The sequence below is a fragment of the Hemitrygon akajei genome, chromosome 1 (genome assembly GCF_048418815.1).
Source record: "Hemitrygon akajei chromosome 1, sHemAka1.3, whole genome shotgun sequence".
NCBI classification, from domain to species: domain Eukaryota; kingdom Metazoa; phylum Chordata; class Chondrichthyes; order Myliobatiformes; family Dasyatidae; genus Hemitrygon; species Hemitrygon akajei.
In genome coordinates, this window is record NC_133124.1 from 28,143,137 (window position 1) to 28,165,108 (window position 21,972).

General features: G+C 38.0%; 1 protein-coding gene across 1 annotated transcript in view; it reads right to left on the reverse strand.

Annotated features, from left to right (window-relative positions):
* Positions 1-21,972, reverse strand: part of LOC140725104 (uncharacterized) — a 523,726-nt gene that overhangs the window by 204,318 nt on the left and 297,436 nt on the right. The window contains exons 14-17 of the mRNA XM_073040122.1: positions 15,601-15,768; positions 14,855-15,097; positions 10,923-11,144; positions 6,212-6,442 (exon numbers count right to left, since the gene is read on the reverse strand). Coding sequence (XP_072896223.1) covers positions 6,212-6,442; positions 10,923-11,144; positions 14,855-15,097; positions 15,601-15,768 — 864 coding nt within the window. The remainder of the gene's footprint in view (positions 1-6,211; positions 6,443-10,922; positions 11,145-14,854; positions 15,098-15,600; positions 15,769-21,972) is intronic.

Here is a 21,972-nt window from a genome sequence, read left to right on the forward strand (position 1 = left end):
ACCAAGTTCCCAGGGAGGTCAGACTCATTGTTATTGACAACAGTCGCCGCGGTGGGCTGTTTTTCATAATATGGTTTTAACATGTTCACATGGCAAAGCTGCATTGACCTTTGTCGATCGGGTATTTTAACTACATAGTCTACATTATCAACTTCAGATATAATCTTGTAAGGACCATGAAATTTAGCTTGTAAAGGGTTCGTTTGCACTGGGAAAAGAACCAACACCTTATCTCCTGGCTTAAATGACCTCCTTCTAGCTTCCTTCTCATACCAAGTTTTCATTCTTATAACCATATAACCATTTGCTTTCCTGAGTAAATTTTAAATTTTCCTTTGCTAAACTGCAAACTTTTTGCAATCTTTCCTTAAATTTTAAGACATAATCCAGCAAATTAGTACGTAGTTCCTTGTTCACCTACTTTTCTTTCAACAATGCCAAAGGTTCTCGGACCCAGTGCCCAAACACAAGTTCAAAGGGGCTAAAGCCTGCGCTGACTCCCTCACTGCAAACAAAAGCAAATATACTCCCTCATCCCATCCTTTTCATTTTCAACACCAAATGTCCTAATCATGGTTTTGAGGGTAGAATGGAACTTTTCTAAGGCTCCTTGTGATTCTGGATGAATAAAGTTTCTTCCTTGATCAGACTGGATCTCTTTACGCAAACTAAATAAATTAAAAAACTTCATGAGAGCTTTTGACACAGTTTTAGCTTTTATACTTCTGAGAGGTATGGCTTCGGGGAATCTAGATGCTGTGCACATGATGGTTAGCAAATACTGACGGCCAACTTTAGTCTTTGTAATGGCCCAACACAACCTACAATAACTTCAGAAAATGGTTTACCAAATGCAGGAATTGGTTGCAGTGGGGCCACCTGGGTGACTAGTTTAGGTTTACCCACAACCTGACAAGTGTGACAAGTTTGGCAAAATGTCACCACATCTTTCCTCAACCCAGGCCAGAAGTGTTTAGAAACCTTATTTACAGTTTTATTCACACCAAGGTGGCCACCTAAGGGCATACTATGAGCCAAAGTTAAAATCTCATTCCTATAGAATTTAGGAACTACTACCTGGTGAACAACTGCCTAATCCTCACTTGCAGGAATCTTAGGTGGTCTCCACTTCCTCATTAACACTCCACTCTGGAAATAGTACCCTACTGGCACCTTCGCAATCTCATTTTCTGGAACAGCGTGTTCTCTTAAGGTGGCAATCTCAGGATCTCTGCTCCTCTCCACTATAAGCTCCTGCCTAGACAGAGACAAATCTGTATTATCAGACTTACTGCAAGGATCTTGCTCAAACAATGAAGGTAGGAAAGTTACTGACAAATCATCAAAATCTGAGTCCCGATTTGAACTATCATTGGCAGCAGAACCATGCTGCAGCAAACCACCTGCATTGACAGACTTCTTGGCCATAGGTCGGGTAACTGCACAAGAGGGATAAATGCTAGAATCCATCTTTGGATCATCAGTGATGGGCTTAGTTGTCAGCTGCACTGCAGGAACAACTTTTCCACCTGCTAGATCAGCCCCTAACAATAAAGAACCCCTCCCTACCAGTAAACTGGATCTTAGCCCTATTGTAAAAAGTTCTGAAACCAAGCCTGACACCAAATTTATTCTGTGCAGAGATATAGACATAATGTCGCCCCCGATACCTCGAATAAGATTTACCTCACCAGTGTCAGTCTCATCACTAAACTTTATAACACTGTCTAATATAAGTGATTGAGAAGCCCCAGTATCCCGAAGAAGTTTTACTGGTACCGGGGTGGACCCTTCATTCACTGACACCAATCCTTCTGACACAAAAGGAGTAAATTCTTCTCTGACTCAGTCAGACATTTCAGTCAGGGGCTAAGCTTCATTTGAAGGACCCTGTGGGTTTATGGGTGTCTCAAAGTGTTGCACACAGGCATCTGGATCTGCCTCCTTTTCCTTCTTCAGACAGAAACAGTTAGACATAACATGCCCAGATTTCCTACGATAGTGACAAATAGGACCAAAATGTTTTCCCTTCACTTGCTTCCCTTTATCCTTACCTTTTTCACTAGTTCCCGATTTAATTCCTGGTTTACCCTGACTATCCATGTTACTTTTTTGGAAAGTTTTACTCGGGGTAAACTTAATTCTGTGGGTTAGGGCGAACTCATCTGCCAAGTTCGCAGACTCTTGTAATATGGTAGCGTCCTTGTCATCAAAATATACCTTTATGTCATTAGGGACGCACCTTTTAAATTCCTCAATTAGAACCAACTCTTCTAAGTTGTCCAAGTCATCATCCACATTTTTGGATGTGCACCATTTCTCAAAATACACAGATTTGTCATATGCAAATTCTACATAAGTCTGGTTCACAGATTTCTTTAGATTTCTAAACCTTAGTCTATAAGCTTCTGGAACCAGCTCGCAAGCCTTAACTATAAACTTCTTCACAAAATCATAATTAGCTGCCTGTTCAACGGGTAAAGCTGTATAAACTTGTTGTGCTTTACCTTTAGTTACACTTTGTAAAAGGATTGGCCAGCTATCTTTTGGCCATTTGGAACTCTGGGCAACTTTCTCAAAATGCTGGAAGTACTTATCAACTTCCGCCTCATTAAATGGAGGAACCAATTTAACTTCTTGACCAGCAACAAACGGTTTCATAGAACCAGAAGCCTGATTCTCGGACCTTAACCCCTCCATTGTTAGCTCAGATTCCCTCTTTTTATCTGCTTTTCTAGCTTCAAATTGCCTTTGTCTTTCTGCAGCTTGTCTCTCTTTATCTCTCTCCCTTTCCGCAACCTCTACTTTAAATCTCTCTAACTTCATTTGTTCCAAATGTAGCTGCATCTCAAGGTTAATTACTGGAAACTTCTCTAACACCTCCTCATCAAACACTTCCATAGCTATATAGTGCTCAACTATCTTCCTCTGAATCACTGGCTTTGTTGTGGCCGTTGTTATCCCTGCAAGATTCAACTGTTTAGCAATTTCCAGCAACTCACCCGTTTTCACTTTTCCTAATGCCACAGGGGTTGGTGTTTCCATAAAATTCCCAATATCCATTGCTGCTGAAGTCTACACACAAACCAATCAAACAAAAAGAATTGGGTATCTCCCTTCCCCAGTCAGATCAATAATTAACTAATAAGCTCTAAGTTGTTCCAATCCCGGACGAGCCTCCAATTTTATGTTACGTGGAACAAGCAACAATAGATATGGAATGGAGTAGGGAAATTATTGAAAAACAATGGAATTTATTAACACTCACGCAGAAACATAGAAAGTTAAACAAACGACTAACTTAAACAGAAGTTAACAGCACTATGCGTCTATAGCTCCTAACAGTTAAACTTAGAAACAATTCTTAACAAAGTCTTACTCAAGCACAGTTTCAGAATGGCAGTTCAAAAGTTTCAGTGAATCATGGGGTAGTTGAGGAGAGACTTTTAAACTTAAAATGTGGCAAAGAGGCGATACTTGAAGGAACGAAGATTCAAAAATACAGCAGAGAAGTGATCTTGGAGAGGCAAAGCAACAGTTACAGAAATTTACAGCAGCACAAAGCACTTTTCCTGAAGTCCACAGAGTTTGGACGCTGGGTAAATGAAGTAGCAGTTGCAGCCACTCCCAGCTGTGACGTAATGTTCCGAAGAGTCCACAAAGAGCGAGATTTCACAACGTAACTGACAGGGGCTGTCCCTTTCACCGGAATGGCCACCACAAACACTCGAGACCATGCAGGGGTTAACCAAAAGTGGGTGCCACAAATCCACATATGGATTTCTCAAAATGTCATTCACAATTCAAAATGCGCAGCGTGCTGCCGACTAACCCACTCCTTTTGGGTTCATTGCAATCTTCATTCTCAGTCTTCTCCCGTTGACTCAATGACTCCTGTCCTCGCCAATTGCGACTTCTTCCAACACGACTCCTCAGAGCAATCGGCATTGCTCTTATATACCATTGGGATATGTCATCACATATCGCTCACAGAAACAAAATCATGGATTCCCAGTAAATCACGTGATGTCCCAGGAATCGAAACTAAGAGCTTCCAACAATATAGACCATAGGTATGTCATACTCAGTAAACAAAACTAAAATCACGTGACACTTACAAGAATCGAAACTGTGGCCATGTAACAAATGATGTGCAGTGTTTGGCTTACACCAAACATAGCACTTAATCTGATGGCCAAAAAGCTCAATTTTGGTTTCATCAGACCGTAGAAACTTCTTCCAGGTGACTTCAGAATCTCCCACTTGCCTTCTGGTAAACTCCAGTCAAGACTTCAGGTGAGTTTTTTTTTCAACAGTGGTTTCTCTTTGCCACTCTCCCATAAAGCTGTGACTGGTGAAGCACCTGAGCAACAGGTGTATGCGCACTCTCTCCCACCTCAGCCACTGAAGCTTGTAACTCCTCCAGAGTTGACATGAGTCTCTTAGTGGTCTTTTCTCTTTCTTGCACAGTCACTCAGTTTCTAAGGACAGCTTTCTCTAGGCAGATTTACAGCTGTTCAATATTCTTTCCATTTCTTGATGACAGACAATTGTATTCCAAGGGACATTCAGTGATTTGGAAATTTTCTTGTATCCATCTCCTGAACTGTGCTTTTCAATAACTTTTTCACAGAGTTGCTTTAAGTGTTCGCTTGTCTTCATGGTGTAGCTTTTGCCAGGATACTGACTCACCAGCAGTTAGACCTTTCAAATACAGGTGTTTTTTTACTACAATCAATTGAAACAGCTTGACTGCACACAGATCTATATATAGCCAGGTCACCTAACTAATTTTGTGACTTCTAAAACCAATTGGCTGGACCTATAATGATTTAGTTTGTCATATTAAAAGGAGGTGAATACTTATGCAATCAGTTATTTTGTGTTTTAAATTTGTAATTAATTTAGATCACTTTGTAGAGATCCCTTTTCACTCTGATACAAAAGTCTTTTTTTCTGTTCAAGGTTGTCAAAAAAGTCAACTTAAATCCACTGTTGTTGTAAAACAGTAAAACATAAAAACTTCCAAGGAGGGGTGAATACTTTTCATAAGCACTGTATATATTACATAAAAGCTGGCACACAATAGATTATTTTAACTGATGTATTCACATTGCAGCAAGAGAGAGATAACAAAACACAGATGACAGCGCATGCGCAGACAACAAATCAATACATAATTTTTAAGAATGGCTCATTGGTGAACTGAGTCAGCTAACTAAGAAACTGCAGATAAATATCAAAGTAACTAGCAAGGATAGTATACACATCAGATGTCCAGTTCAAAATTCCAATCAGAATAAGAGCATAAAATGGTCAAACAAGATTTAAAAGAAGAGAATGCATTTGCAGAGTTCATGTTTGCTATCTGATCTTCTACATTATCTTTACATCCTGCCTAGAGTTTAATCGATCCTAGTAAATCATGCACAAAGGTCAGTCAGACTTTTTCACTGTACATCAGGTGCATTATCTATCAGCATCCTTGAGTTTGCACCGAATTCTCTGAACTATTTAAGCAACAATGCTACAACAGATGAAAATATACAGATCCTGGAAATATGCAATATGACTACAACCCATAGAATCCCACAGGGATTGGTGCAATAGCCACAGCTATTTACATTTTGCACTAATGATTTAAGTAAAGTATGTTGAATCCAAAAATTCATGTGTGTTGCTGATTTATAGATGGATAGGTAGGAATACATATTGTGAGGAGAACATACAATGTTTGCAAAGAACATGAACCATTTTAAGAAGCCAACAAAATGGCAGATGGGAGACTAATGCAAGGAAATGTTTGGTTATCCACTTTAGTAGAAAAACAGAAATGTGTTATTTAAACCATGAGAGGCTGGAGAAAGTTAGTGTTTGAAAGATTCTGGGTGATGTTTAAAAAAATAAAAAGTTCATTTGCAATACATACGAAAGCTGATGAAATGTAATGAATGGAATGTTTTGTGCATTATAGAAACACAGCATCATGGAGAGTTCACAACATGGAAGGATGCCATTCAAGCCACCTGGCATCTGCTGGCTCTATGTAGGTTTATCTAGACTCAAACTATCCAGAGACAGAAATCCATCCACATGTATTGACACTGACATTCAGCACCTTATCTTCAATTACTTCTAAGTCAATACTTCAGCATGTTTACTTCAGGTTTAATATTGGTTACAACACAAAATGTAAGTGAAATATTTTAACCTCTGTTTGGATCTTTTGGGCCTCATCTTGTAATCTCTGGATTAATTCTTCGCATTGCTGAGTATAGTCCTTGTTACTTTGAAAGTCTTTTTGACTTCTATTTAATTTCTCTGACAGCTGATCAATCAGCTCTTTGCAGGTTTCCAATTGGCTGCAATTTTCTTCATATTGACGTTGCAAAGCCACTATTTCATCTTTTAAATTACAGATGGTTTCATTTGTCGCTAATATCTGCCAATACAAATTTCCAAGAAAAAACAATCTAATTTCAAATGCATCAATTATTTGTAATTTTTAGAAATATATATTTCTATTACATCATCTTTGCCCTTAGCATGAAAGAAGAGTAGCAAGATATTACAAATCTCTCTTCTGAGAAGTGAATTATCCTCACTTGGACAGATATTGGGCTAGAAATTCAAAGAAGCTGTTCCAAAAGGTCCCAGGGAGGATGGAGATAAAATAGCTAAATTTTCAGAGTTGTTGTTCAAAGTTCTTGGCTAATGAATTTCAAATATAGGTTTAAATCCAGTTGGGGAATTTAAATTCAGTATGCTAAATGATCTGGGCCAGTTGAGAAGGTAATAGTGGGAACCAATCATGTCTGATTCACTAATTCCCTTCTGAGAAGAGAATCTGCCACTTGTATCCAGCCAGGTCTCCGTGTTATATGTAACAATGTAGTTGGCATCTGTCAGTTAACACCTTGGGTCTTCAGCTGAAGAATCAATAATACCCCACTTAACAACAATTGAAGGATGTATTAAGAATTGTAATGGTAAACACTTTACTTTTGGCGATGAATTTCAAGACTAGCTCAGAAACACTACACCTCTGAATAAAATGTTACATGTTTGTTGTCTCCCCTCTTACTGTGAAACAGAGACACCTCTTTTTCCCTTATTACGGACAGAGAAAGAGAGAGAGCTGAATTACTGGGTGAACAAGTAGTCTTTAGGGCCCTGCAAGTCTGTGTCTTTATTGATGCTTGCTGCACGCTTGAGTGCTCGGTGTGGGGGGGGGGGGCACAGATACTTTTATTGCTGTAGGGGAAGGAGGGATCATTGCTTTGCTGCAATGAGGGGGGAATTGTGGGAGGGCTTTGGGGTTCTAACATTTAATTGTTATTCATTCTTTGGGGCACTCTTCTGTTTTCCTGGACGGTTGCGAAGAAAAAGAATTTCAGGATGTATATTGTATACATTTCTCTGACATTAAATGTACCTTTGAAACATTTGAAATATTGCAAGACATACACAATACTCAACTAGAGTCTGATAGTTTGAAAGTAAGCCATATGTCACATAAGTGCCAACCTGTAACCATCTACAATGTGGGAGAGTTTAGTCACATAGATAATGACCATATAAAAAAAAATAGACAGTCCAAACTCTTACTCCTGACACACAATTCCTTTACCATTGCCACATCACCATTTTTAACATTTTGGGGATCAGCACTGACCAGAATCTTAACTAGCCACATAAATACAGGTCAGAAATGAATAAGAAGTTGGGAAACCTGCATTGAACAGCTTACAGCTGGATAACCTACTATTAACAAAGCATGAGTTCGGAGTGCCATGGAATAATCTTCACTTGCCCACATAAGTTCAACTCCAACAACAGATGATCAATGTGACATCATCCATGATAAGGTGCTTCTTTAATTGGTATCTGCTGCACCACTGTAAACATCCTTTTTCTCTAACACGACCACACAATGGCAGCAACATATATATCTATAAATTGCTCTACAATAACTTGACCAGCTACACCAACAATGCTTCCTAAACCTAAGATTCCTACCACTAGGAAAGGTGAAAATATTAGGTGCGTAGAAACACTACCACCAGCAGTATCTTCTTCCAAATCATACACAATTGCAACGTGGAAACATATCACTGTTACTTCATAATCCCTGGCTGTAAATGGTGGAAATTACTACACACCAGACAGACGACAAAGTTACAAGAAAATGGCTCAAGGATAATTAGCCATTGGCAATAAATGTTGGACTTGTCATTGATATGCAAATCTCAAAAAAGGATTTTTAAAAAACTACAATGCTTCTAAATAGTTTAGATATACAAAATAACCAGAAGCTCATCTATCTGGGTCTGGACTATCAGCAAAAAAATATTCTCCTATAAATTATAAACTCTTATCCATAACTTACCTTTTACTCTACCAATTTAACAAAGAGGCCGGTCTTGGCTCAATGTGGAGAGCAGTGAGAGCTACAGGGAGCATCACTACATGTCCCTAGAAACTGTGTTATCCTGGTGAAGTTAAATGGGTGCTAAACATCAATAGCAGAATATAATAAACACTGTAAAGCAACCCCACTAAAGAATCAGCTCAAAGCATGGGTCACAGTTTGAAAATAATAGATCTGTCATTTCGGAGAGAGATGAGGAGTAATTTCTTTTCCCTAATTCAAGAGAGGGAAGATGACAGAAGTATATAAAATTATGAGAAGCACAGGGAAGAGTCAAAATCTATTTGCTTTGGTAGGGATGTCAAACACAAAAGGGCATAAGTTTGAAGTGAGAAGGAATTTTGAAAGTGAAACAGTCTGGTTCTGTCAGCTGCGCAAATCTAGGGAAGACAAGCTCTGGCCCTGCCAAACATGTGAGTTTGAGGTGCAAGCCCAACCCAAAACCCCTGTTTGTGTGGATGCTGTGTGATTCATTACAAATATGTGCCACGAAATAACAGGCAGTACACTACAATTAAACGATTTAACTTCATAATTCTTAATTTGAACAAAGGGTTAGTAAAGAAAGAACAAAAAAAAGGGCCCATTTTAATGAAGCAGTCTAATGTGCACAAGTTGGAGCTCACGGTTTCCCCTTCGTTTATCCTCCTTCGATCTCACCACGGGCTTCACTGAATCATGGCCCTGCTACGACCTCTTCTCTCCGGCAGCTTCTCTCTTCCTCTCCTTAACAAAAGCCCCAAGCCTAACCTTAATGTCCCTCACCAGAGAAACCTCCCCATAATCTGGCTATCCTAATTGGATGACACACAATTCTCCTATCTCCTATCTTCCATGGTAACCCAAACAAGCAGCTCGCAGAGAACAGCACAAAAACCAAATCCAGAACAGCATAAAAAAAATGAACCAGGGCTTTACAAAAGGAACTTGAAGGGAAAGCTTTTTTTACACAAAGAGTGGCTGATAGTTGGAACATGCTGCCAAAGGAAGTGGTGGAAAGAGATAGCATGTCTGTATTTAAATAGGCAAGGCATTGAATAATATGCTGCTAATACAGCAAATAGGATTAGTGTGGATGGGCAAAAAAGATGGCAGGGACTTAGTGAGTCAAAGGGTCCATTTCTGTGATGTATGATTCCATGACCGACTCCTTGAATCTTTGGAATCAACCATCCAAAGTGCTAAGGAGGTTAAGTTGATCACAGTCATAAAGACAGAGATAAATAAATTTTTATATGAAGGTAACCAAATGACGCGGAGTAACAAGAAGGAATATAGAAGCAAATAGAGTTGATATAATATGGAGGGAATAAAAGCAGACTCTAATCCAACATACGGTTAATTGATTTTAAATAATTAAAACTGTCAATAAAACCTACTCAGGACAACTGGTGTACTCAAGTCAGTTTATTGACCAGAAAATAATTAACTGTTTTTAAACTTTATGCTCAAAGGAAAACACATCCAGTACATATAACTTAAGTAGCCTTGTGAGTGACATTTATCATTAATTTGTAAAGTCTAATTACGACTAATTTCTATTATGCCTCTGGGGCATGATGAGTAATGTGATCTTAAGAAACAGCTTAATTGATATCACACTAAGTCCAGCCACATTTTGCATTGATATTCTATGGTAGAAGGTAGAGCAGTAAATAAGTACTTCAGATTCTTTTGCCATCAGTGAGAACAGAATAATTTAACTGCATATACTGTAGTTCCTATAAGAAAAAAATAATTTGTTGTGTCAAATTGTTTCTAAGGCAGTGAGGAATTACACCAGGTTAAAAGACACACTGAGACAAGATAAAAGAGATTGATAATGGAATAAAGAAAAAAAAAAGATTGAATTAGAAGAGATATAACCACAAGGAATGAACCTTTATCTGAAAGTGTTGAACTCATTGTTGAATTTAAAAAACACTATAAAATACATGGTTGAAACATGACCCTAAGCTCAGATTGAGCTTCATTGGAGCAGTGTAGGAGACTGAGGAGACTGAACAGAGTAAGTCAAAGTAGGAATTGAAGGAGAATTATAGGGGTGCATGATCAGAAGTTCAGTCATGATTTTAAACTGAAAAGAGGGTTTTCCCCATTACAGAACAGGCTGAATTGTTAGCAATGAATGCAGGAAAGTATGGTGAAGGAAATGCAAGTATATCACAATTTCATCTCAAGAGTACATTTGGGTTTGCAAAGAATGGGAAAAGAAGGAGGTAAAAGGAGAACGTTGCATCTCCAGCATTTGCATGGTAAGGGAAAGATGTGTAATAGTGATAGGAGAATAAGTTAATGTACAGTATTGTACCACAGATCCTTCATAATGCTGACAGAGGAAGCAAGGAGAGATAAGTGCTGATAGCATTACATTGGGGGTACTGGAAATGGTGGGATTGACTATGCAGCTGATGGATTGGAAGATAAGGATTTGAAACCGAGTAGTTATGCAACTTAGAAACAAACAGATGAGTCAAACATAACACCATACCTGATGATTTGATTGTTCTTTAAGGTTCTGCACATGATTCTCCAGGTGATGTATCCTATCAGTGCTTGTCTGATATTTCTGTTTGTATAGATCTGCAGTAGATTCAGAAGTCAATGCCTGATTGTGACTTTCTGTAACTTGATTTTTTAGAAGTTCAATCTGCTTTCTTAAATGCATATCCTCAGATTTCTGTTTCTTAATGGTATCTTCATGCTTTTCAACCTATGAAACAATTAGCTTACTTTGTTAAAAGACAGTTGCAATTTTCCTTGTCTTGTGACAGGCTGTTTAGCTTTCCAGAAATTGATGGGTGTACAGGCAGTCTCATGCATTAAAACAGTTTGTATACATTTTTCCTTCATAAAATTCACAAATGATTACCAAAAGATCTGGGATATAGAATCAAAATTTACTCTTATGGAATTGTTCATAAAAATAAGTACATAAAGACATATTTTTGATACTTGTGCACATAATGTGGCTATGCTTTACAGAAAATCAGGACATACGTATTTTTTCTAGAAACCCAATCTCTCCTGCAACATGTGGGTCATCTGTATTCTCCAGAAATAATTTGTGTAAAGAATAATGTCAGATCATTATAAAATGCAAACTAGGAAACTGCAGCATAGCTCTGCTTTTTATGGTGCGATAAGTCAGATTTCTTCCCAGTTTTGTTTATGATTTAACATAAAAATGAGAGAGTAGTGGATTCACCCCAATGCATCATAGCCATCGGTAATATCTACATAGGTGCTGTCTTAAAAAGGCAACAGTTGTCATCAAGATGCCTAACATCTGGGCCATGCATTCTTCTTACAGCTATCATCTAGCAGGAGGTAGAAAAGCCTGAAATACCAGACCACCAGGCTCAGGTACAGCTTGAACCAATCAGCACAATACTAATCACTACCTCAGTATAGAAACACTATGACCACTTTGATCACTTTGCACTATAATTCATTTTTATTGTTCAAATTGCCTTCTATCTCATAACTTGTGCTTAATTAATGACTTTCTTGTCAATGCTGCTTATCTGATACGCTTCCCAGTTCAGGTTTCACTCTCATCAGAGATGTCACTGATGTCATCATTGTTCCCAACGGACTTCCAAGAAGAAGATGTGATGTGCTATGTCGCTACTGCAAGTAAGTTTTTCTGATGCAACTGTGTATACATGTATTGTGAAGATGACAATAAACTCAACTTTGACATGTTTGACATTGCTTAGCAAATTGGATAGTGTGGTGTCACGTTGGGCCTTAGCAATTCAGTTAATATAAAATGTTAAACTTTGGTCAAACAACATTAAGAACTTCCTGTCTAATTCAAAGGGATTTAGAAAGGTTTCTAGTTTGGTTAATATTTGATTTGGAATTCAATGGGAGAAAACTGTGATTCTTAATTGCAGCATTGGGGTAATTTTCATCATGCACTATGGAAAGTGGTTTGGAAAGAGTTGATAACATGTTCTCAAATTATACTTTTGCCTATTATGTATTTGCTGGTATAAATGTGAAATTGTTGTTCATTCCTTTTAAGTCTAAGAGAGAAGCTGTAAGGATCTCAGATAGCAAGGCAACCTGTTATAAGAATATTTTAAACCAAGTAGATATAACTTCCAAGTTCAGCAGAGGAAGAGGAAACTGACGTCAGCATCCTCTCCCAGGCCAACAACCTTAGCAGTGAGGCTATCAATACTCTAAGATGGCTCGATTAGGGTGGACAAACCACTTGAACTTTCAAATGGAAGGCAGCCAAAGCCAACACTCCATTGTGAGCCCTATCATGGAACAAGTTCACAAGGCAGACAGAGAAAAACATAAAATGTTCCTACTGATTCACGGGAATCTCTAGCCCATGACCAGTCCTAATACAAAGGGAGCATTCAGGATGGCATTGAGAACTTTGAGCATTGCACAGGAAGCAGACAGAAGCACTGTGTAATTGGCAGAAGTAGAGCACAACCTCAAAAAAATAACCCAGCCACTTGCTCCATCAACTACCTGCTGCCACATTAGTGAAAGAGCCTGCCGTTCCCACATTGGCCTCATTAACCACCTCTTAATGCAGAATCATAGAGTGGATGCAAGGCATCCTCAATTCCCACTTTAGAGAAATTTTTGCATCCATAGAGCTGTTGCGATAAGTCTGCGTCACCAGAGGAGCTTTGCTTGGATTTGATGGCCAAGATTTCCCACAATTGTTCCTACAAATGTTTAGTAGTAAGTAACCATGACCCTCAGTATGTTTCTTAGCATTAAGTCAGTGCAGACAAAGGTGATTTTGGAGTCACAGTATACATTGCATTATAATCTGGAAGTGACAGAGGATATCTATATGCAGAGAGGGAAGTTATCTCTTCTGAGATACACGGTGGCAGTCAGCAAATCAATAGGGATTCACCAACAATAAGAACATCCATATCAGAATCAGGATCAGGTTTATCATCACCGGCACATATCGTGAAATTTATTAACTTAGCAGCAGCAGTACAATGCAATACATGATAATATAGGGAAAAAAATGAGTAAACCAATTACAGTAAATATATATTTCTATAATAATAATAAAATAAAAGAAGTGAAGTACTGGCTAATGGGGGTCCTTAATGATGCACAAGGCCTTTCTGAGACATTGCTCCTTGAAAATGTCTTGGGATACTATGGAGACTAGTACTCAAGATGAAGTTGACTAAATTTACAACTTTCTGTAGCTTCTTTCGATCCTGTGTATCAGCCAACTCTCTTCCCTCATCTCAGACAGTGATGCAGCCAATCAGAATGCTCTCCACAATACAGCTGTAGAGGTCTTCGACAGTTTTAGGTGACAAACCTACTCTCCTCAAACTCCAAATAAAATATAGCCGCTGTCTTGCCTTCTTCATAGTTGTTGGGATCAGGTTAGATTCTCAGAAATCTTGACACCCAGGAACTTGAAATTGCTCATTCTCTCCATTTCTAATCCCTCTATGAGAATTGGCTTGTGATCCTTCATTCTACCCTTTCTAAAGTCCACAATCAGCTCTTTGGTCTTACTGACGTTGAGTGCAAAGTTGTGTAGTATGCTTGAATGCACCCATATTGGATTTTCAAGCAGAAATCTTACGCAATAGTAAGGGGCCAGCTTGATAATCAGCCATCTCTCATTTATGCTCTGCTATGGCTTCCATCAAATATCCAGAAAATTCAGAATTATCCCCCATGACTGAGTGCAAATATTATAGATCTCCATTTAAGTATACATTGGTCAAATACAAACGGTGATAGAAATTCATAAAACTGGATCCAGTATAGCAAAAGCCAGTCAAGTGCTTTCTGGACATTAAATTGTAATAACAAGGAAGAAAGCACAATTTTTCTATGCACCTGGCACTGAGCACAGGTTAATTGGTATCACAATCCCAGAGCATGCTTTCCACACCTTTTCAATTCAGTTCCTGCAGATTAACTCCAAAATCAAAAGACATAAATTATATTAAATGACCTCAGCAACTGCAACTTTAAATATGTGCCAACTTTTTATTTAAACATTACAGCAATATTAAATGCTCCTTTGTAGAAAATTAATTTAAATAAACCTAATATCAGTTTTGCAGCAATATTTGATGAGGTAGTAATTGCTTATAAAAACAACTACGCATACATGGAAAATTGCCAAGAACCAGCTTCACTGATGTTCTATCTTACCTTCCAGAAATGGCTTTTCACTTCACGCTTATGAAATTAAACAAATGATGCCAATTATTAAAATTCACCAACTAAACCGTCAGTCCACCTAATTTCCTTAAATATATTTGTCAATCCTTACTTATATATGCAAGAATGAAAATACATAGAAGAGTATTTTCCACATAGACTGAGCTTCATATATAATTTTTAAAAATGTAAATGAAGAAAGATTTAATCAAAGGTCCATTTTGCAATACTTACTAATTTTGCAGTTTCCTGTTGAAGAAGCTTTTGCTTATTCAAGTCTTCTTTGAGGTTTATTCCAATTGTTTTGTATTCTTGCACTTTGCTACAAGTATCTTGTAATTCAGTGATAGTTAAATCCAAAGAATTTTGCAGCAAAGTGTTTTTCTGTGACCATCGTTCTAAGTCATCAGTGTAAGATTGCTTTGAGACATCTAAATCTTTGTGCAGCTGAACTATTTTCGTTTCCTTGGTTTGGATCTATAATTAAAACACATAGACTTTACCAAATTGATAAATCTATATAGAATTCTACAATTAAAACAATTAAATTGTGGATTCAGTTGGCATCATTTCCAAGCTCTATTTAGCATTTTGGTTGGAAAAAGGAAGATCAGTTCCTCCAAATGTTTCCCAGAGACTTCTGTTGATAGTGTGTGCACTTTTATGTCAATTTAGGCTTGCCCACCATTTTGTTGTGTTCAATACGCAAATGACTTCAATAGACAAGGTTCCCAACTGAATGATGTCCATCTAAGGGAGCTTTTGAAGGACGAGCTTTATATGGAACTTGATAGCCACAGGCGGCCGGTAGAATAGTAAAATATATAAGCTATGACAAAAATTAGAAGGTATAGTCAATTATTTCCAGTGATTTTTCATAGAAAGACTTGAATATTATAAAATATTTTATGAATAACTGGTTAAAATCACCATTACATTCAGTATTTAAATTTGGGAGGCTCACTTTGCCCTCCACTAACCTCCTCCATGAGCATTTTCCGTTCACGTTCAAATTCCTGAATTGACTTTCCAGCTTCATTCAACTGTTCTTGCTGTACATCACCAATGTTCCTTAGCTTGCAAACTTCATGCTGCAGATTTGCTAATTTTTCAGTAAGTCTGTTGAGCTCAGCTGTTTGAACTCCAATCTGTTTATTAGAAGAAGGAATTTTCATGACTTACATTTTGTCCCTGTCATCCGAAGGCAAGAATGCTTAAATACTCATCATTGTACTTCCTTATAAGTCAAATCAAAGATGAATCCAGAGAACTGTAGTTTTGATTTTGAAACTAGTATAAGCATAAATAAAAATCCTCCTGATTTTACCAGTAATTTACGCCCAGGGACAGATGAAGTATCCTCATCCCATCCACATTTGGAACCCCTATTTATGCTGCATATGGATATGACTGAAGGCTGCATTGATGGAGGAATTTTAACCATGGAAGAGGAGGTCAACAACTAGAATATGAAACTTATGTTACACAAGCCTGAACTTTTATTTACTGCTGTAATGATTCCAGATACATGTCCTCTCCAGGTTGTGACAGGGTTCCATTCTTGTGAACCATTTGCAACCTTAAAAATTGACAGCCATGGACCATACATTAGAAGGTGCCAGCAGCCTTGAAGCAGTCAGGAAATCCATCCACTGGTTTCCCAAATGCTTGTTCATACGTAGCGGTGAATGTAAGTTGGGCACTTGTAAACTGGGGTGGACTGGTACAATGTTTAAAGAGGCTTTGAGGATCCCACAGTTTTCCAGCAGCCCATTCACCTACAGATATTAAGATGATTGAGGTGTCCCTCTAAGATAGAGCCAGTGGCTCAGAGGAGAGAGAACTGACTCTCCTCTCCAAGGATGTTATTATTTATGATGGTCGCACTGCCATTCTACAACCCTGCTAGCAAATTTGCTGTCACCAGTCGAGCAACTAGCCAAGAATGTATAGGTTACAGGTAAGCAGTGAGAGATTTTGGAGGATGCTTGAGAAAACTGGAACTCACTTACTGAGGGGTTGGCAGAGGCAAGTGCTCTTACAAGATTTAAGTACTTAGATAGGGACTTAAAATGCCATGACAAACCAAGTGCTAGAAAATGTGATTAACCACTGCAGAATTCCCCTCTTGATTTCATTCACTTTATTTTTCGATTCTACTCAGTCAAATGGTTCCATGATTCCAAGGATCACCATTCTTGTTTCACCTCTAAAAATTACCTATTTTGATCAACTTTGAATCGGAGCTACAGTGGGGTCTGGAGGTGAGTCGTTCTTGCAAACCCTGAATTGAACACCGGACAGCAAGTTATTGGTCAATTCTTTTTCTTGAGCAGTCCTGTCTACTCCTTTTTTTTTATTTTCACTAATTAGACCACAGTTGAGTTACAGAGTATAGTTCTGGTCACCAAATTTAAGGGTGTAGCATTAGTATCAAAGTTGGATAATTTCAGTCACAAGACATCATGATCACAAATAATATTATCCTGAGAGCTGACAACCAGTTCACCTCCACTGAACCAATGCTGAGGAGGACACCTAAATCTTTCTAGTTGTTTGAAAATGGGTTGCTTTCTCTGGATTGAAAGAGACAAGCTTTAAATAGGGTTATATAAAATCATAAAAGCTTTGGACACAATGAAATAGGAGGACTGATTTCATTTAACGAGGAAATCAAAAATCTGTTTTCCACTGAAGAATGATAGGGTCAGTCTGCTGAAAGATGGCGCAGACAGAAATTAGATTCATATTTACTTAGCACATGTATATAGAAACTTATAGTGAAATGTGTCATTTGTGTTAACAATCAACACAACCAAGGATGGGCTGCAAACAGCCCTCAGGTGTTACCACACATTTTGGCACCAACACAGCATGTCCATAATGTTCCATCAGTTTAAAAAGTTTCTTAATATGTATACGATATGCCACGATTAATTGAGGGAATACCCAAATATCCTTTAAGTCTCTGTGGTCATTCCTAAATACCTTGGAGATGGGATACAAGGGAGCTCCTTAACCTGCTAACAATAAAAGTCCCTCCAGAATGCTGTAAAGAGGGTGTCTGCAGGATCTTGACACAGTGGCTTACAGATATAATTTTAATTTAGGAAATGTTTATGACCTGCAGGCCATCTTACAGATGGTGTTGCATTCTTGCAATTGCTGCTTTTATTGTTCCATGTAATAGAGATTACTGGCTTTCCAAGGAAGCTTAAAAAATTGCTATTGTGCGTTTTGTAGATGACATACACGATCATTGAAATTCATTGTTAAGAAGGAGACCATTTCACCCATCACATCTGGACTGTCAAAGGAAAGTCAGTGTTTTTTTAAATTTATTCATTCACAAAATGCAGATTAGTTGTTAATAGCAGCATTCATTGTCCCCAATTGCCTTGAACAGTTTAAATTCAGCCAAGTTTATCTACAGCTACAGTAGCACATCTGGTAGAGATGCTGCCTCATTGCTCCAGTTTCCTCCTACAAAGATGTACAGGATAATGGGTTATTTGTTCACCACAAATTCCCCCAAGTATATGGATGACTAGTAGAATCCAAGAGGTCATATGAGAAATGTGGGGAAAATGAAATGGGTCATGGTACGATTACTGTGGAAGTGTGCTTGATACTTGATACATTGTTGGGGAGCTGAAGAGCCTGTTTCTGTGCAGTATCGAAATGACTCTATTCTATTTTTTGATATGATCATGCTGTTTGTAACTTTGTAGGTTACACCACATCACATATCCTCTAAGTCGGGGGTTCCCAACCTGGGATTCAGGAACCTCTTGGTTAATGTTAGGGGTCCGTGGCATTAAAAAAGTTGGGAACTTTTTGTGCTCTTTGATGTTTTCTGTCTCAATCACCTTTTTAAGATAGAAAATTCCAGACTCCCTCAGTTGATGATGAAAAATTTATCGGCCACTCCCTCATTCATTTATTAAATATCTTTAATTTATGCACCTAAGTCAGAGTCATAAAGTCATACAGCTCAGAAATAGGCTCTTTAGTCCAACTGGTCTATGCCAACCAAGATGCTCCATCCAGGTTAGTCCTAATATAAGTGATACATTACAGATGACAAATAAAGCTACTTGTTAATCTTTAAATCCATTTGTCAGCATTTGGCCCAAAGCATTTTAAACCTTTCCCATCCATGTACCTGTCCATTTGTCTTTTTAAAGTTGTTATGGTACCTGCCTCAAACACTTCTTCCGGCAGCTGATTCCACAGGTACAATCCTTTGTGTAAAAAATTTCACCATCAAGTTCTTCTTAAATCTTTCCCCTCTCGCTTTAAACCTATGCCCTCTAGTTCTTGATATGCCAACTCTGAGGAAAAGACTGAGTATTTTCACCTTGTCTATGCTGCTCTATAGCTCACCTCTCAGTCTTATATTCTAAGAAACTAAGTCCTAGCCTGTCCAACCTCTCCTTATAACTCAGTTCCTCAAGTTCTGGCAGCATTCTTGTAAACCTTTTCTGTTATTCTAACTGTGAACCACTCCACTAAAGGCAACATGTCTTTCCTATTAACAGAATCTACCCTCAAGTATAGCATAACCCCATATCAGGGACAATCCTTTACTAACAATTAATGTTTTCTGTCCTTTGCAACAAAGGTGAGAAATCCCTTTTAATCCTATCTAATGCAATTACATGATGACTAAATCTGAATGTAGTTCTCCAGCCATGGCTTAAATAGCCGTTTTTTACAGCATGAGGAAAACTAAAGAAAGAATTAAGGAAAGTATAAAACTGCCAATTTTAACCTACTTACTGTCTGATTCAAGAACCTTCAGGAACCTGTAAACATGCATCAATTTTTCTTGATCACCACGCATAAAATGCTGGCAGCAACTAAAGAGGGTAATAAACAGTCAACATTTCAGACTGAAACCCTTCATCAAGACTAGAAAAGAAGGGGGAAGAAGCCAGAATAGAAGTTTAGGGGAAGTGAAATACAAGCTGGCAGATAATTTCTGGTTTTCTACACTTCTCAGCATCCTGCTATTCATTATGCATTCTTTTGCCTTATGTGTCCTCCCCAAACACATCACGTCACTCTTCCCCAGACTAAATTCCATTTGCCACTTTTTAAATTTTTAAACTTTTTACTTATTGAACAGATTAGATATGGCAAAGTTATTTCCCATGGACACCAGGGCACAACTTCAGGATTGAAGGACGTCCATTTAGAACTGAGAAGCAGAGAAATTACTTTAGTCAGAGGGTGATAAATCTGTGGAATTTGTTGCTATGAGCAGCTGTGGAGCCCAAGTCATTGGATGCATTTAAAGCAGAGATAGATAGGTTCTTGATTAACCAGGGCATCAAAGGGTATGGAGAGAAAGGAGGGGAGTGGGGATGACTGGAAGAAATGGATCAGCCCACGAATGAATGGCGGAGCAGATGTGATGGGCCGAATGGCCTACTTCTGCTCCTATATCTTATGATCTTATTAAGACAAGGCGCGGAATAGACTCTTCCAGCCCTTCGAGCCATGACACCCAGCAATCCCCCGATTTAATTCTAACCTAATCACAGGATAATTCACAATAACCAATTAACCTACGAACCTGTACATCTTTGGAGTGTGGGAGAAAACTGGAGCACCCAGACAAAACCCACTAGGTCACGGAAGAACGTACAAACTCCTTACAGGCAGTACCAGATTGCTGGTACTACAGTAAAGCATTGCTCTAATCACTACATTACCCCAATTTTCTGTCCACTTAATCAGCCCATTGGTGCTATGCTGGGAACTACAGATCTCTTCTCCATTATCATCCATATGGCCAATTTTTTCATTGAGTGCAAACCTCTGAGCACAGTCCCATTATTTAAAAATAAATCATTTTTAAGGGTCACACAATTACTTGAGCTCTTACTGATTTTAACTTTTGCTTCCCAGCTCAGAAATAATTTTAGATTCATCTTTCCACTTTCCTTTGGATGCCCTGGACTGATATTTTTTAATTAGTTTGCCTTGTAAGAGCTTGTGTTTGCTACATCCATGTACACACCACATCGAATGTTCCACAAATGTACCAGAAATGAGATAAGAGTGGAAGAAGTGAAGTTTGAGGATGATAGACGCAGTATCGACTGAACAGGCTAGTAAGCAGTGCATTATGTCAGGCTTGTTCAGTTTAGTTGTGGTTACACTAGTCAAGCAGGAAGATTATTCCAGATATAATTCTTACATTGATTCTCCCCTTCTCTACTCTGCTCATCACATCCTTAAAGAACTCCAACAGATTATTCAAACATAATGTTTCCTTTATAAATCTATGTCATCCCTGATCAGTCATATTAATCTTTTCAACCCATTTTGTTACCACATCCTTAGCATTATTACCCGTTTGTAATCCCTTTTTTATTTACTGTCTTCTTCTTTCTTAAATAATGGGTTACATTTGACACCATTCAATCCACAGGAATAATTCCAGAATATACAGAATTTTGGAAGATGATAACCAAAATATGCACTAACTTTATGACAACCTCATTCTGAACTCTGCAGGTAGATCATTAGATCTCTGGGATTGTGGTCTCTGGACCTCACCAACTGCTCAGTTTATATTTTTATACAATTACTTATTCCCTTCAGTTCCTTATTCTTGCCCTTGATTCCTTGATATTTCAGGCAAATTTTGCTGCCTTCTTTGGCAAAGACAGATGCAAATTAATTGTTTCACTTGTTTGTTATTTCTGTTTCCAATCAAAAGTACTCCAGTGCTGTTTGTAAGGGTGTTATACTTGTCCCATTATTATTTCTTTTTACATAGAAATTATTACATTACACTTACTTCTGTCCCAGTCTAGCCTCATGTTGGCTTTATTTATCAATTGTTTGGTCCTGCTGTAGTGAGCCCTAAATCACTCAGAATCCTTAAGCTACTTCTGGAAACTTTTTAATCCTCTCCCTTGGACTTAATCTTCAAATTCTTTTGTCAGCAATGGATGAGTCACTCTTCTGTTGGGTTCTTATACCTTATAGGAATTCTTTTTTGAAACTGACAGTAGCTATTATTATTTTAAATGCTAAGCATTGCCTGTCCTCTGTACAATGCTCAAGGATGCAATGAATTTTATAGAAGTTGCTTAGAATATAGAATAGGGCATGTCATGAAAGTCCTTCAGCTTCCATGAATGCAAAATTACACTGTGATCTTCTTGAACTTACAAACGGTGAGATATGAAAAAGCAAAATGTTATATATGAACAAAAAGTACCCTTGATTAATTATCCAGTGAAGCTCAAAAGACAATTGTACCAAATGTTAGAATAAAAGAAAATCCATTGATATAGCATCGTTCATATCTGGCAAAAGCATTTTAAAGGATT